At 36.7% G+C, this 18,185-nt stretch overlaps 1 protein-coding gene across 10 annotated transcripts in view; it reads left to right on the plus strand.

Moving 5' to 3' along the window:
* PTPRM (protein tyrosine phosphatase receptor type M) overlaps positions 1 to 18,185 on the plus strand; it is a 512,931-nt gene that overhangs the window by 192,189 nt on the left and 302,557 nt on the right. For all 10 annotated transcript variants that reach the window (XM_075744400.1, XM_075744401.1, XM_075744406.1 and 7 more), the window contains exon 6: positions 8,526 to 8,700. In XM_075744400.1, the coding sequence (XP_075600515.1) occupies positions 8,526 to 8,700 (175 nt within the window). The remainder of the gene's footprint in view (positions 1 to 8,525; positions 8,701 to 18,185) is intronic.

An 18,185-nucleotide genomic window follows, 5' to 3' on the forward strand; every position in this document is an offset into this window, starting at 1 on the left:
CTTAAGACAGCTGGAGACAGCTTGGCAAAGTCTGTTTGCAATTTACCTGAAAAATTAGTAGACTTTAATTCTCCTCATTTGATGAAGATGCCCTGTTGCACCTTGTATCTATAAAGAGAGTCATAAGTGCCACCTAAGAGAGCCATTGTTATTTTTATTTAAGAAGGATGATATGAAACTTGGACTCTGGACAAAAAGCTTCTGGTAACAGGTAGTTGTTCTTTCTTCTTCTTCTTCTTCTTCTTCCTTTTTTCCCTGTTTTAGAACTGTGTCTCAAGTATTCAGAAAATACCAGGTATTAGTGAATGGACTACATACATTTATTTGCAGCAAATTTGCTTACCTGCAGATATTTCTAGGTGTATGCAAGTTAGAGGGGATGCACATAAATCTCTCTCTCTCCTCCATCCCTATCCATCCCCACATATATTCTCATTTAATGATGTGACCTATAACAAAAGTTGTTCTGGGATTACCTGTATCAATCTAACCTTTTTGGTATCTGAATTTGAAAATGAAATGACCCAAGTAGTGTTCTCTTTTCAAGAAACTCAGTTTGATGTGTTAATCTTCCAGTTATTCTGGAGGGTTAAATAATATAGTACATGGTGATTAGCAAAACGTGGAGTTAGTGGAACAGTTGACCTGTGCCACACAGGGCTGGTTAAATCCAGCTTGCTTTTAAAAAGAGTGTTAGGTATGCCTGTTTCTGGACCCTGAAGGCTGCCTTGCTATGAAGCACAATTCAGCAGCAGTAGAATCACTTAGAGACACATACGAATTAGGCAATTGGTGAAGTAAATTCAATAAGCTTTCTGTACTGTGCTCTTGGACCTTTGGGAGAAAGAAACAGTGACCTTTACAATGAATACTGTAGTTAAAATGTACAAGCTTACTGCTGCGAGGTATCGTGTTCAAATTGGAGTTGAATGGAAGTTTCTTTTATAAGACCAAGGGCTGTTGAAGCTATTTTGAAACAAGGAGAACCAAAGTAAAGATTAAATTAAATTAAACCCAAAGGGAAGATGATAGGAAGGAAACAGAGCATTATAGGAGGTGTTTGTTGGGGGTGGGACCTGTTAAACTACGTGACAGACTCCATAATTAAGACTGAAACATCTCCATCCAAACCGCTCTACATGAGCTTCTCTGTTACGTGGACCAATGTGTACCTAACTTACTATTGGTTATTACTGCTGTGGTTGTCTTTATTGACAAATTGCACTGTCACTGTTAAGGGATTTACTCTAGCTTTCTTTAACCATAGGCATGTGTCTCTTGCCATTCATTCCTCCCATTTGAAAGGATCTTTTCAGGAGGCCGCTGAACAGTTTTTCATCATCAAATATGTGTGTGCTTCTGTCTTGGCCGCTTCTTCCTTACCTGCGTTGTAGGACTCGGTGTTACTTTGGTTTTGCTTGCTATTCCAGTAGTTTCATAACTTTGGAATAGACCGGAGGTTGTCCCCAGAACTTGCAAGTTAGACTTTCTTCATCCCATGCCACTTTTCTTCCCAACAAGGAAACGCTTTTCCAGTGAAGAGAGTGTGGGACATGAGCACACTGGATTTTAACTATCCTGTGGTGTACTTTACTAGAAACGGCAGACAAATGCCTGCATTAGTGTATTTTGTGTTGTGTATACAGATGAAAATTACACTAATGATCTTTACTTTCTCATTTTCTCCTCATCGCTCTGCTCCTTCCCAGCCCCTCTGTAAGCCTGGTGTCTGCAGAACTCCAAGCCGGAGTATTTAAAATCCTATGTATATTATCTTCATTTTTTAGCAAGGTGTTCATCCTAACTCTTGGAATTTTTAATACAAATAAAAGGATGATGAGAAGTACTTAGCATTGCCTATTTCAAAGAATTAAGATACAGTATTAAATTAAATGACTATAAGTAAGGCTACGGGTTCAGCAAAACGCCTAGCAGATACATGGATCATTGCCATAATTTCTATCTAAAGTATAAACCTCTCCATTAGGGCAAGATTTCCTAGTGCTCTGTTTTCTCCAGGTGTTTCTGAGGATGTAGTTTCCTAGAAGTCATTTTGTATTCTATTGTGTGCTTTAAAAGATGAATGGAAAGAAGGTTTGGAATTTTTACATATTTTGTGAGCACTGAGAAGTTGTTAGAGAATATTAACTCTTCTCATTTTATTTAATGTGAAAATAAAAAATAGCTTGAGCAGGGTTTGTCTTTTTTTCCCTTGTAAAATCTCTATGTAGTAATAGCAGATTTGCTCCTGTCAGAATGATACAAAATAATTTCAGTTTGTAAGTACAGAGTAACTGCTTTGGGTAAGTTATACTAAGTTTAATGACTCCAGAAAAATGCAATACTGTCTGTGTTTACTTTCTGTATGTTCAATTGTATCTTCAGAGAGATGTTATTGCATAATATTTGGTAACGTGACTACTTGATGTGTAACTTCAGTCATGTTTTACAATATTACCTGGCAGCGCCAGCCAGCATTTAGGCTTAGTCATAATAAACAGAGATTTATGGAGAGCTATGTGATTTGAAGAAAAGGCTCAGTTAGCAAACATTAAAATACCGAAAGCTGAAATCTTTCTTGAAAGGTAAAATAATAACATTTTGCTTGAATGCCCATTAGTTACACATGTAGAGTGCAATTCTAGTTCATAGCAAAATAATTCCAAATAGGACAATAATAATCTTTTTCCAGCACAGCCTCATTACTTGAATGAAATACACTTGTTAACTTACAGAGATGGAATAAATACAGGATAATCACAGGATCTGTGGTGGTTCTAATCTAGACTGACAAACAGTTGTCTTGGTTATGAAAGCAGCTCTAGAAATTCAGAGGTAGAGCCAACTGTCTTAATTATTGGAATGATACGAACTCTGCAAAGCAATTTTGTTGAGGTATTAATTACTATTTGATGTAGATTTTATACCTCTCTTAAACAAAATTACTTCTGGCACTGCTGTTGTTTGAGATCCCACTGGTATGATTCTAATCACAATTTTATAAATGTGCATATTTGAAAGTGGGATAATGCAAACCCTTTCTTTCATTAAATGTCTGAAAAGCTGCCTAATCTACCTGTATGGACAGAGGGAGACTGACCGATAGTTCCTTTTCAGTCTCTTCTGGCAAAATTGTGGAAACATGCCTTGAGAGCGATTAATGCTGTGGTAGTGCTGGATATAACATCCCAGAACTTCAATCTCTTTGAATTACTGCTGCATTTTTGTTGAAAGTATTTCTGAAAGGTTTAATATATATTTTGTTGCTTCTAAATTGCTGTTCATTTAGAAGACTTAGAGTTAGTTCATTGCCTAAAAGAGACTGTAAGTCTAATTTAAATAAACATCAACCTATTTCTTTTCATTCTAGCTTGTCTAAAATGGAAAAATAATGTGCATTTTAAAGCGCTTTAAGCTGTCTCTGTATGCATTTAATATGCTGGTATTAGGAATATGGATTTTCAAGCTGTATGTATCCTGAAGTTAAATAAAGATTTTTTTTTAATATCCCCCTATATATTAAATAACACATTGTTTAATACAAAATTTATTCTTACAAGTGATTTACCAGTTATATATTTTCATCAGTTGGCTTAAATAGCATTTTTGAATATGTGTATTTCTTTTGTTAAAAGCTTTCTCTGAGCATTTGAAAACGCACGGGTTGCTCAGCAGCCAGTGGCATCTGCTATTTTCATTTTCAGATCTCGACATCTTGCAATCTTTGTTTTGTGGTCAAAGTTCTTCTGCTCTAAGAAGGTTCGATAGCTCTGCCCTGGGGATGTGGCCTTTCTAGTCCAAGCAGGTCTAGCATTAAATGATTACGGCAGTTTCCTCTTTCCAAAGAATGAAGTGTCCTGTTCGCACAGTTCTCCGAGTCCCAGAGGCAGGAAGAGCTAGCAGACTTAATCGGTAGTAAAGCCTCAATCCTTCACATGGCAAAGCAGGGCTAAAGTAAAAAAGTAAAAAGAACTATTTTATTTTTGAATTGTATTTAAAACAAACAAACTATTCACCCCACTCATAAAACAAAAGGACACTGCCAAGTTGCTCTGACAACCTTTTTTAATGGGTTTTATTATAGAGTACCACAGTCTTGCATTGTAAATCATGAATTTTATACGGTTTTCTGGAATGGGGTTAGTAAACTACAGTCTTGTCTTCCCCCCCCCCCCGTTTAATTTTCAATAAGATATGATACATTTGTGAAGACTCAGACTTCCACATAAAAACTGGTAGTTTGCAAGACCTATCAGTAAATTTCAAAATTTATCTTAAAAGAACTGAGATTAAGGTTTTAATGACTATAATTAGTAAAGCAGTAGATTGTATGTGATCTCTTTTATTTGTGGGACTTCAGGATGTTGCATTAGTGAGTGTTAAAAACTTAACTTTCTGAATGCTATTAAAAATAATTATTTGTAAAAAAAATGGTAGCAGGATGTACTAATGCATTTCAATAAATGAATGTTCATTTGATATAAGTTATTTCTAGATGTTCGAAATTAAATAGCTATTGACAATTGGCACTGAGAGCTTGTCATTTATCATACAATGTGCTTAAAGGGGCCTGTTAAATATGGGAAAAAAATATTGACATTCTCCTCCAAATTTTGGATAGTTAATTAACCCATAAAACCAACACTGTCATACCTGTGCAGCTTCCTGAAGTCACTGTGCAGTAACTCAGAATAAAATGTGAATCATAAATAAAGGGAGTGAAGCTGGCTGTGTGGGTACAGTTAAAACAGAAGCCATTCTCTATTTGTATAGCAAATGATAAATAGCATTTTTTCAGACTAAAAATAGTCTTTTGCCATTTGTCCATTGATGAAATAAGTGTTTGGGAGAGGTTCTAGGTGTGGGTTATTTGGGCTTGTTTGGGATTTTTTGGTTGGGGTTTTTTGTTTGTTTGTTTGTTTTTACTATGCAGCCTCTTTTTTTTTTCTCCTTTTTTTTTTCCTTCTTTTTTTTTTCCCCCTTAAATTCTCTTCTCCAATGCCTGTGGATTGAATTTTACTTATACTTGAATTCATTACCTTCATTACCATTCTTTTATGCTCAGGCTTAAGTCAATCAGGCAGCTCTCCTACTTGTTTGCTGTTGTCCCAGAAGAGAGGGAAGACTTGCTCTCTTGAGGTGTATTTTTTCTTGTGGAAAGTAAAGCAATTATGTTTCTTAAGTCTTTGTCTGTTCCAGACACTATGTTTTCCTTGAAAATATTTTTCCCAAAGAAACTAAAGTAAAAAATCTGTTGGTTTTTTTTTTTTCTCCTTTGAGTTCTAGTAGGAAATGTCATGCCAGTGATTTCTGTGGGACGCTTTGAGTTCTAACATATAATTAGACGCTCTACAGTTTGCCTCTGTGAGTTTGTAATGTTTAAGAGAAGTCAGTCAAGATAATCTTTATTAATAATAATCTAACATATATTTTACAGGTGTGTTATAATAATAAAGGCTTTTTATTCTGGAGCTCCTTCATGAATTTTGAAGCCACCATTAATAACCTGTTTCACATCTGGATTTCACTGGGGGCAGAAAGGCTCAAATCCTCTGTAGAGCCAAGCTGAGTTACATTTAAGGCTCATGTAGCTTGTTCATTGGAGCAAAATGATGTTTGACTCTGAAATGCACCTCGGCTCCTCTCTTTTTCAGTCAAAATTATTGACATGTGAATGGATAGCACGTGTTGCATGGCCATATAGTCGATTATTTGATCAAACTAAGATTTCCTGTTGTAGAACAGCAGTTAAGACATTTGAAATGAGGTGAGATTAGTGTGTTCCGAGAATAAGCAGAAGGTGAAAAAGATTATGGGACCCCAGTGAAATAATAATTTATTATAAATGCCGCAATGCATTGATCAGTTCCAGTTTTCATTCTACATATTGCACAGAAACAGATGGGAAGTATGTCCTATGGGGCTGAGTATTTGAGCAGTTCCTTTCGTGGGCTGCTGGCAGTTTATAGGGTAAACACCACCAGGCTGTGGTGTTCACAATTTCTACTGGCCATTGGGAGGCCTGAGGTGGCCAGTGTGGTAGGAGACTGTCTTCTGTGCGAGGTCAGCGGGGACCGTGCATCCATCATACCTTTCCACAGTCTCCTCTCCTCACAGGCTGCAGATTAAGGCAGGAATTATTCTGCCTCACGGCATTGCCTAGTCCTTTCCCTTCACCTCTTTCTCCCTTCAGCAGGGTCCTGTAGCCTTCATTGGGAGGGGACAGCAAGGAATAATTCTTAAAATATTTACATGGTTCTTCAGTTGTGTTATGAGAGTCCTGGTAAATTCTGGATGTAGGTGCCCTGCGTGGAAGGGTGGGTATACCGTGCAGGCGTGTGGAGGTACTTGTTCACACTCTAAATGATCTGAGCTAGTTTAGGTACTAGAATTAATCAGTGTGTTGCGGTATGTTGTTCCCTAGAGAATAACTTACCCTATTTCTTGGCAGGATAAAACAGCCTGTGTAAAGCTTCCTGATGTTGTGACTAGAAAAAAGGAAAAACTAGCGTGGGTGGATGTAGTGTAAGCACATGACTTGGCTATGCACAGAGTCCTTAAAGAGTCTGAAGGCTGCAGAAACTCACTTTAAAACCATGTAGTTTGTAACTGGTCAGCAGCTCTGACAATTAGGATTAATCAGTTCTTGCCTTAAGTAAAAAATAATGTTGTTTTTAAGAAATATTCATTTTCCAAAATCTTTATTAACTCACTCTGCTTGCTTCTTGCTATCTGCAGCCATTCTTGGCAAAAGTATTAAAAATAGTAGTTTTGAAATAGTAGTTTGAAATGTTTCTTTCCAAGTTATGCTTTCAGTGACTGCTGTGCCATGTCTGAGAAGCTGGTTTATCAGCAGCTCAGAATTCTAGGAATTTTAAGGAGCTGGCAATTATCTGAAGGAATTCTCAAGTAATAATTTAACACTGGGTAATTTTTAAGGCATGATAGTACATTGATTTTCGGGCATCTTACAAGCATTTCCTTCTTTTAAATAAGCTGTGCATCACCCACATTTATTTTTAAAGAGGAAATAACTCTGCCTTACTGTGCATGAGAATCAGTATTTAGTGTTAATTATGCTACTTCTTTGGCATTAATGGTGTGATTAACTTTGACTTGCTTTTGTGATTTATGGATGAGTTTAATTTCATGTGGCTGGTATTCGAAACTCTTTATAACTGGTATTTAAGGCTGCTTTCAATATGGTGGCAAGTAAAGGCCTTAACAAACTGAGGTCAGTATTTCCTATATAGGTCTTGACTTCTGGACAAACTACAAACTTTAGGGCAGAAAACCAGACATCACCAGCTTTGTTGATGGTTTATAGAAGCTCGGTAGTGCAGGACCTTTGCCCTGCTTGAAGCTCCTGAAGTCAGAAAAACCTGCTAAAAATAACCAGTATCAAACTGTGCGTATGCCTTCCTGGAGAGTGTCTTTTGGGAGGTGTTTGTTGGGATTCTCCAGATTCTCTTGATGTTTTGATAATGGCTGTAGCCTTCAGTGTGTTGAAATGCATACGTTTCTGTGAAAAGTCCATCTTTCTTGTTTGCTTGTTTGAGTAAACATTGTCACTAGGTTTTGAATATATATATATATTTTTTCAGCCAAATCTAGTAATTTGATGATTTTACATTTTTGAGAGTTTTTGAGTGTTCATCGTGCATGTATCCTATTTCATGGGTGGGCGGAGCACGAGTTCTGATAAGGATCTGAGAGCCATGTCTTTCTGCCCTCATATTTGTGTCAGAGGACATGGCAAGATGTCATCCTCTTCTGTCTGCTACCCTCCCTTTTTCCCTCCTCCAGCCACGCACTGGATCACATGATGGAGCACGCCCTTAGCATGGGATTTATGCTGTGCTTTGTGCTCCTCAGCTGTTTCGTAGCTCATTTTCTTGTGCCGTGCATGCAATATGTTGAATTGAGGGTGAGATGCTGCACTGAGGTAGAAACCGCCCGGTTCCCAGTGCCATGCTGAGGAAGTGGGAGATGGAGACAACTTCAGCCTTGTTGGTCATTTGCCTCGTAAATCTGTGCCTAGTCTGGTCCACCCGAGTCGCTGATAACGCCGTGGATTGGCGCTGCTGTATGAGAACCATCCACTGACATTTCCGTGCAAGCTGTGCAAGACACATATGTCAAAGAGCAGTTATGGAGGGGAAGAGAAAGCAGAGACTGAACAGGCTGGGTTTCATGTTTCTTTAAAAGAAAAAACTTTAAATATTTGTGTAAAGCAAGCCAAGCAAGTAAATGTTACATTGCTCTTAAATCTTTCTATTAGTTAATCTATAAAGAGTTGAAAGCAGCTGTTCCAGATGAGTGGTCGCCCACTGATGATGAATGGTTTAACTCACATGGGAAGGCAGTAAAGTCTCACACAGCGTAAACATCTGTAAAAGTAACATACAGACTTCTGCCTTTATCTTGCCTCCTCTCTTGGGGAACTTGAGAGAAATAAAATTGGTTTTCAGTATTTTTTTTAATTACTGACTAACAATATTGTTTATTTCTGTTTCTTTGCCTAGGGTATTTATGTAAGGGATGCACCTCTGAAGGACATAAAAGTGTTCAACTTTCGCCGATTTGTAGCTCTTTTTAGTGTGGTAAATGCCACAAAGCGGGACGCTGGCAACTATCGCTGCATGATTCGGACAGAAGGAGGAGTTGGTGTATCAAACTATGCAGAACTGATAGTCAAAGGTATTTCACAATAAAAATATCAGTATTTGCATGCTCAGTGTATAGAATAAGGACTTGTAATTGCTCCTTCACTAAGAATGTCACACAGAGCCTGTTAAAGTCGAGAAGAGGTTCAATAAATAGACTCTGTTAATGTAAATCTTAAAAGTCTATCCAGCTGTAACAAGAGAATGACAGAATGAGCCAGGGCTAATTAACTAGTTACTTGTTGATTGTTGTTTTCAATAATTCCCCAAAATGCACTGTTTAGAACTATATGTCTTTAAGAGTATGTTTGCAAGTTGTTTTATTTAAGGTATGAACATAATACTGGCTATTTACCTCCTTTATAAAGACTGCATTCTAAAAATATATTTGCTGCAAAATATGAAAGATTTACATTAAAATAAACACATAAAATACACATATTTCAACATAGGGAGGGATTTTTAAAAACAGCACAAAACACTTAAACGTAAATAGAATACATTACAGGTATGTACATCCTTATTATAGAAAACTGTGCTAAAACAATTTTTTAACATTCATTATATTTAATTTGCATTTTGATTGCTTCTTATTTTTCTACTAGTATTTTGGAGGAACAAAATTTTATTTTTGTTCTTTCAGAGACAAAACCAGATTCTGTAGCACCTAAGCTGTGGAGCCACATTATTGTGTTGTGTGTCATGTCTTTCTGGTCCACTCTGCCTAACAAACAAGAAGTGAGATGGAGGTCTAAAGACTTTTTGTCATCTTTCTGAAAACAATTCGATCTAAGTTGGCAAGGAGTGAACAAGTACCCTAAAACTAAATCCAGCATAGGTGTGGAATTTTCCTCTGGGAATTAGGAAGGACATATTTGCATCTATTATGCATTCTCTGATTTTAGAAACAGTATCCTTTGGTGGATAGGACTTTTTTCTTTTGGGGATAGCATTCAGATTATCACGGATGATATCATTTACAGCTGTTCTAATAGAATTAAAGAAACTTATACGGTAAGGAGTAACAGGAGCAAGAAATTAACTTTTGTGTAGTACCTTCTTGTCACTCTGCTTTCCAAATTCTGCTCTGGATTTTATCTTCTGGGTTAAGATACAAATTAACATTTCTTATGACTTAGTCATCTAATTAAAAAATCAGTATCTATTGCAGTATCAGAGCTTGCACAGTTCTGATTGCAGACAGCAGGCTGATAAAGGGCTTTGTTATTAGTTGATCTGGGATTTGCTCTTTTCTTTCTCTTAACTCTTTAACTATTTTGTATATTTATAAACCTGTATGGGATTTGTCAGGACTTTTTAAAGATGTGATCCTTTCCTAAAGGCAGCTTACATGTAGGGTAATAAGCAAGGTGTGGGATAACTCTTACGTCTGAAAATGTAGCATGGATGTTATTTCCGAAGTTGATATAGAAAGCATGCGTATAAGAAGCTAGCAGTAAAGGAGGGGTTTGAAGAACAGGAGGCACAGTGGCATAAATAAAGAATCAGGCCAAGACATTAAAAAAGCAAAGCAAAGTGGATGTGTTTTAGAGAAAATGGAGAGAAGCAGGACAAGAAGAGGAGGAAGAGGCTGTGAATAACCAGAGTATGAAGATAACATGACAAAAATTGTAGTATGAAAACTTAGATGAGCTATTTGAATGGAGAGATGAAGAAAGAAAAAAATAGAGAAGGTGAGATGAGAATATAATTATAAGGTGTGGTGGGAAAAATGAGGTTATTCCAGTCCAAGCAGAGATAGCATGAGCAGGAAATAAAAGGAGTGGCCAAAAATGAAAATGTATGGAAATCAGCAAAGAGATCAATAACCCCGGAGTTATGGACCCCGACAGGAATGATGAAGCATCTTTCAGACCTAACATCAGTGGAAACGAGGAAGAATGGAGACTGCCCAAAGGAGGCAGATGGAAGATTGACTGTATCAGTGACAGGAGGTACAGACAGCCAAAGAAGTTAGATTTTTTTCAATTTCTTTGATTTAAATTGTTTTAATATATTAGAGCTCCTTTTATGGTGCAGTGGATGAAATTATGAAGCATTACCATTAAAGCATTTGTGCTTACTCAGATTCTTTCAGAAAATTTGCACTGGGCACTGTGAACAAGTGTATACCCTTCGGGTGTAATCCCATTAACTGCTTGTAGAGTAGCAAAGTAATTATGGTAATCCCCATTGCTTGTATTGGAGCTTTTATGAGACCACCTGCAGGTCATTCCTTCTGACCTAAAAAGATGCATTTTAAACATTGTGCTGTAAAACCTTAGATGACTATACCGAAATAGCAGCATTAGGGGCTAATTAGTAAATACACTTTCTTATTGATGGCATATAATTAAAAAAATTTTATTTCCTAATTTTTTCAGCAGCTTTTCTGCAATGTTAGTTATCAGAATTCAAAGATAATGGATTGATTTCAGTGCAGGTATATATATTTTTTTTCATCCATTACCATCGATAAATCATGAAAAAATGTACATTTACCCATACTGCATGTAATGCTTAGTACACATGGGAATTGCTGATGGGTTAATAATAGTATGTGTAGAAACAGTGGTGTAATTACTCCCCACTCTTTGTTGGAAACAATGAATCTAATTCTCTTCTCATTTACACTGATGTAACTAAGCTGACTTAAGAGGAATTTCCCTGGAATTACATTGCTAGGATGACAGGAGAGTCAAACATAGCGTTTGCAAGTTAAAGAGAAACCATTCTTCACAGTTACTGTGCTCTGTTTCATTCTGGTTACTGAACGTGTTACTGAAGTGGCAAATAAGTAAATCCTGTACTGGAGTTGGGTTTTTTTCAAAATATCTTTGCTTTTAAATAGGGACATTTGCACAGTAGAGTGGGTTACAGCTCCGTGCAGTGTTCATTCTACTTCATTGTAGATATAGTTTCACTAAATAGAAACTTACTTTAAGTACATTCCACCTACTTTCTTATGTAAACCTCTTTAAGATTTGTAGTGCTGCTGCGGCATGATGTTGTGTGGCACTGGAGACCAGGTACCAGAACTTTCTAAATCAGCTGAAAGGCCACTAGTGTCAGGTGCTGCAAACCACACCTGAAATCACAAAGGAATAGGAATCAAATCTTGAACATGAGATATGTAAGAAAATGCCAAATGTTCTTTTTTTTCCTTTCCTTTTTTTCTAACCTGAGCAGATATGGTTATAGCAAGGTTTAATCTGTATGGGGGTCGGAAAAAAAGCAATTAAAGAGCTGTCAGTTAATCCCATGTTATCTTATTAAAGAACTGTAAACATGAATATTGTCTAGTTAATGAGCAAAAAGCCTGTCAGTGAACAATTAGTCTGGCCTTAAATAAGAAGGAAAAAAGGTGGGTTTTTTTGAAAACTTGTTTGTGTTATCCATATGCCTTTTAGAGGATGGTGAAATAAAGTATTGATTGCTCTATTTAAATAAATCCTGAAGGGGAGGTTTTCAATTTACCCAAGTGTGTGTTCTGATAGGAAAGGCTGAAAAGACAAGTGCCTTGTCATTGTGTGTGCTCAAACTACACAGTATCCTGATCTAAGTTTGTCAGAGAATTGGATTGAAATGTCACTTTATCTAATGGGAGACATGAAATTGGCCTTGTCAGATCACCCACTTCTTGTAAAAAACAGCAGTTCGTATCTAATAGGTGACATAAAAGTAATCAAACATTGAGCAAAAGGAAAATAGTAGGGTAGAATTGATTAAATGTATTTGGTGAAGTAAATTAGACTTCTACATGCAGTCCCAAGGTTGAATTTTTGTAATAGTGGGCAGATCCAACAGAGATTAGATTCAGGAGAACAGAATGAGCCTGTCTGAGCAGACATCAGATTATTACAGAGTTCAGACTGCTTATTGAGTTCAAACAAGGTAAACCTAGGTGTCAAATTGGTTAAAAGGAGTTTTGTTAGATTTTTAAGTGAGGGCATAGAAAGGTAACCATCTGGAATGCTGGCAGCTTGAATGTCTGCATCTTTCCAAATGGAAGATTTACCACCGGGAACAGAACCAAACCTCTTCTGGACCTCTAGAGTGAAGAACTTATTCTGGAGGGCAAAATCATTCTGAGATCAAGATACAGGAAGAAAATATTAAAGATTGCTTATCTGTTGTATTAGTAGTTCTCATACATTAAGTATACTCGGTACTTAATGTCTGTTTTCTCTCTCTGTCAACCAGCCTTTCGTGCTGCATCCATCAGTCTGTACTTGTTTTTACAAAGAGCGGTGGTATTAGGGTTTATTTTTACCGTTACCTGACAGTTCCTGTCATAAAGTCCTGCTTTCGAATGCTCATATTTTGGCAAACTGACTTCGGGCTGATATTTTCGAGTGTGGGTGTGTGCCTCAGCCTGAAGGTTTTGAGAAAACCTCCAGCCAAAACAGTTGAGGTAGTTCAGCCATCTTAGCAAACTTGCCATAGGAAAGTGCTGAAGACTCTGGGCTTTGAAGCAGGAACTTTTCTTCAGGAGGGTAATAATTATATCAAGAATACTGTTTTTCTATTCCTGCGAAAATCTGTTTTCAAGCATAGTCAATTTACAAGCTACTAAATAAAACCTACCAAGACCCTCTTTCTGATTTGTGCAACGGAGACTTCTCTGAGTTAAACTCTCTAATTCCCCCCAAATTCTAGATACAGTGAATGGAATTTAAATGCGAGCACTGATCTGAGCTCCTCTGGGGCGGGCTGGATCCAGGCACAGGAAACAAAAGCTGTGAGCTTACCATTCCTGTGCTTTTCATGCACAGCTGAGCCCGGTGAAGGTAAAACGGTGAGATGCAGGATGTGGATAGCGAGGGGTGCAAAAGCAAGTAGCTGCGTACTCGGATGAGGTTGTTAGTGGTGGGACGGAAAGGTACGGCAAACTGGGAGGTGTTTTGAAATGAGGGGGAGGTAGGTGAAAATTGGGACTACATAAGCACTAAAAACTAGGGAGAAGGACAACAAAAGGTGGAAGATAAACATATATTCATACATGCACATGCAAAAATACATATGTGTGTATATACATGGATATGTATGTAGGGGATGAGGATGGGGGCTGAGGCCAGTGGAAAAAGGAACTGTCTGGAAAAGGGAACTGTCTAGTGCAGGAGGGGATAGGAAAAGCAGGTGCTAGGTAGAAGCACAGTTAGAAGAACAGCAGCAGACTGGAAGGCAGGGAGAGGAGCAGGCACAGAGCTTGTAGATACAGCCTAGGGTAAAAAAAACCCAACAGTGGAATGTGGGAATGGTGGCCATAGTGTGGGGAGAAAACAAAAACTGAGCAAAGCTGGGAATGGGAAGGGCAGGTGGGTTTAGGCCACTTAGGTAAGTAGATGAGGATGGAGCAAGAGCAAGTGAAGGCTGAGGGACCGCTGTCTTAAAAGAGTTGGTGAGGCAGGAGTGGGCAAGTCAGAGCAATTGGGTTTGGGAGGAATCATGTTTGGGGAGAGGAACAGTTTCTGCCTAGTTACAGATGGGTGGTATTCCTCCTCCTCCTTCTCCTTCTACTACAGGGTTTAGCAGGATATCGACTAAGATCCAACTAATTAGGTTGTACCTGTGTAGATTTATCAGTGTATAGTACCAGGACACTTGTTTTTCTGTAAAGTTTCAAAATCTGTATAAAATACAACAATGACATTTTCTTAAATGATGAATTTACAAGTAATTTTAAGAACATTAGGATCCTGGGTCAGGTCAAGTTTTCATCCTGAACAGTCTCAGTAAAGAAATAGTGTAAAATTAGCTCACATGATATGCATCATACTGTTTAGAGGTATTGTTTAATTAAATAATTCAATGCTTTGGCAGGAATTATTTAAAGCCTTTTTTGAAAAAAAATATTGCATGAAGAACTGTGGTGTTTCAAAATCATTGCTGTGTCTTTTGTAATCAGTAGGGGACTTGTTGCCCTTCATCCACAATTAAATGCTGTAAAATGGCACTGCTCTCCATTGTTTCCAAAGGGATGGAATCATTTGCATGCTCAAAAGAGGAACACAATAATATATATATATGTGTGTATTAAAAAAACCCATAAAATAGAGAGGAAAACAGAAGAAAAAAAATTGTTAAAGCTGTTTAGTTGATTTCAAGACTATAAAATTATAATGATTTGATTAGTTTTATAATAATTGAGACATTATTAATGTGGTCATAGCATCAGAGATGGCTTATACCTTATTTTTATCACATAACCCACTCGTGATATGCTGAACAGTATCATGTGGGAATATCCTGACGTTGTCTTTCTAACAGTTACTATTTAATTAAAAAAAAATCAGCTTGCAGGATAAATGTTTCTTCCCTGTTCCCCTGCAAATGTAACATGGTTCCATTCTCCCACTCTCTCATGTCAAAAGAAAAATTGAAAAATGTTATTGTTACTATTGAAGTAGATTTTTTCATTTTTCAAGTTAGCTGTTCTGAGCCACAGAAAAGAAATACCTATTTTTTGTGTTCTATAACTCACTTAAATCTCAGAGATTTACCTTGTCTCTACTGGCATCTCTTTGTGATGCCTTTCCCCTCTGTATTAAAAATTTAAAAGAACTGCAAAACATAAAGATTTTAGGATCTTGTAGAAAATGTTTGCAAATTCTATATAATTTAAAGCACAAAGCAGTGTAAATAAAGGAGTTGTTGTTTCAAGTATGTGTCCAATTAATATAGAAGTGCATAAGAATAAATAGTTTATATGCATGTACGGCTAAATTTATTTTATCCTTTGCATAAGAGAAGGGCTGCTCCTTATCATAAAGGCTTTATCTTTTTCTCATATTTACTGTAAATGATCCATTTACGTAGGGTGACGTTGGAGCATCTCCCTAAAGCTGTCTGTCATCTGCAGACCTCTGGCTTTGTAAGGTGGCCACTATTTTCTTTCCACAAGGGATTATGCCCATCGCCATTTGTCACAGAATTCCAGAAGAGGTCACCTGTCTGTCCAGAGTCTAAAAAGCATTAAATTTGAAATTATGGATGATCTTACCTTCATGTTTTTAGGTAATATTCTATTTTAAAGGCCTGTCTTTAAAGGGTTTCACAGCACTGAATAGCTTTGTTTATTTCTGTTTCAAGAGAGATCTACAAGGAAGAACTCCTCTTTAAGCTAAACCATCATACTAAATAGCCATGGCTCCAAACTTGTTTCTGCAATCAGTTGAAATTCCTTCCTTGAATGTAGACAGCAGTAAAATCACAGGCCTTCTGTACCATTTTCATAGAGGTATGAATCGGAAAGTAACTGGCATGGTACTTATTTGAGACTACCCCAGTGGCCACCAGTAAAACTGCTTTCAGTGAAAGATGGTGTGCTGCAGTCTGGTACATAACCTGATTAAGTGAATCAAACTCCTCAGTATCCTAAAGAAATTAAATCATTCTGCCTAAAGAAGGAATAAATGAGTAAGAAGAACAACTTTCATACTTTAGTCATGAAATGGACTCATGATGTTTAGTAGTACACCGTTTGTATTAAAGTACCTGCTTAACTCTGGGTTTCATGTATTTAACCAATCACTTAATAACAAGCATCATATTTGTAATGAAAGGTTCATTTTATGTAACCTTGATCTCTGGTCAGAAGACTACTTTCAGTATTAAGCTACGTTCCTAGTATTAAACTGCAGTATATGCAGGCTTTGCTGAAATCATGCCGCTTGCATTAACCTTTTGCACTTTGGTCACAAAGGAATGAAAAATATGCCCCGAGGGATAAAAAGACAATAAAATACTGTCTGTTTCAAGTACTTGTAATACTTGGAATGAATTGGTGTAAGCACTAACCTTAGTGACCTACTCCTGAGTTTGCATTTTGAATGGCACTTCAACAGCCTTTAGTAGCATTTGAAACTTGAAAGTAATTAACTGTTCTTTCAGCATGGCTAAGTAAATGCCTTAGGATGCTCTATAAAAGTTCCATTTCATGTCTTGGTTCACAAAACAGCCTAATGATTTAAATTGATGCTAAATCATTTTGAGTAAGTCAGAACTGTTTCCAGACATGCTATCGTTGTATGAAGCCATAGTTTATATACTTCAGGACCAATAATTTCAATAAAACTGCAGTACGTGTCTAACTGAAAGATAACATCAGTTTGCCATATATTGCTACTGACATATAACAGTGTTTTCCCTAGTGATTTTGAAATGTAAACAATATTCTTTTCTTTATGTACTGGAATCTACCACAATATATTAAGCTATTTTTATGTCTTTGCCAGTCACTAATAATTAGACAACTTCGGAGACATTCTGGATTGTTTCCCACTGTATCACATTCTTCATGATAGTCATCAATTAGTTTTGTTAAGATGAAAATATATAATGCTGATGCCTGTGTTTGCTGTTTTATGATGTCATATTTCAGCAATTACTAACGGATTGCACACATTGAAGCTTACGTCCAAGTTTACAGTGCTAATTAGAAACCCTATTTGAGGCATAGCTAATCTTCAATGTACTTAGTGCTCTGTGAGTTGAGTACTCTTTCTGTAAATGAAAAAAGGTAGCATAACATAGGATAATTACATGTTTGTTAAAATAGCAATTCTATTTCTCAGGAAATATGAAGACTTATTTCCAGAATTCCTTTCTCCTTCGTACTTCATTCTTTTATGTTCTTTGCTTTAACTCTGACTTTGAAGTCCTTGAGAAAATGATTAAATATATAAATTCAGCTTCTTTTCTGTTTGACTACCTATATCTCCACAGGTTGGGAAATGGTTAGCAGAAGAGGATAAATCTGAATCTGCAGCTTAGGGAAGACAGATGTTCTATATTCATTATGTATTCTGTGTAGCCTTAAGAAGGTGGCAGTGTTTGCTGATAGATATGTTAAGAATATTGGATCAAACAGTGCCTTATTACAGTGGCCTGGTTTCATTCTACATGAATATATTTAACCAATGGAAGGGTGAATTTTATGCAGATGTGATGCATGAAACAGCAGCGTAATTTCCTGATTAATCAATAGGAAAACAATGAATTTGTTATTTACCTTTAAAAAGAGATGATGTCTGCTAATTATTTCTGCAGTCTAATTTAAAATGAGATGTCCATCATCTAATAAATGAATGTGGTTTTTAAATTTTTGCTCACTTTTAAAATTTTTGCTCACTTTTAAAATCTTTAGAATGCAAACTATCATGAGATCACACACATGCTTGAGATAGAGTACTGCTTCTGTGTGGTAGTTGGTCAAAATAAGCCATTACGTGAAATAGAGTCATAGTAAAGACTCAAGAATTCCCCCAGCTCTCATTTAGAAGCTCTTTCTGTTTAACCAGGATGTAGAACTTGAAAAAATACTGTATTTATTTTGCTTACACAGAAGTCTGAAAATCTGAAGGCGGAGTAGTACAGTCCATGAGAAATAATGAATAAAAAATTCATTTTGTTTTCATGCAGAAATCACTGTTCTGGCTATGTCTAAGAATAGACTACAATATCAATTTTTAGCTTAAAAATGTTAGTTTTGAGTAAGATTTATATTTGTATCCAGTA

This window comes from Balearica regulorum, chromosome 2, assembly GCF_011004875.1.
Source record: "Balearica regulorum gibbericeps isolate bBalReg1 chromosome 2, bBalReg1.pri, whole genome shotgun sequence".
NCBI lineage: Eukaryota > Metazoa > Chordata > Aves > Gruiformes > Gruidae > Balearica > Balearica regulorum.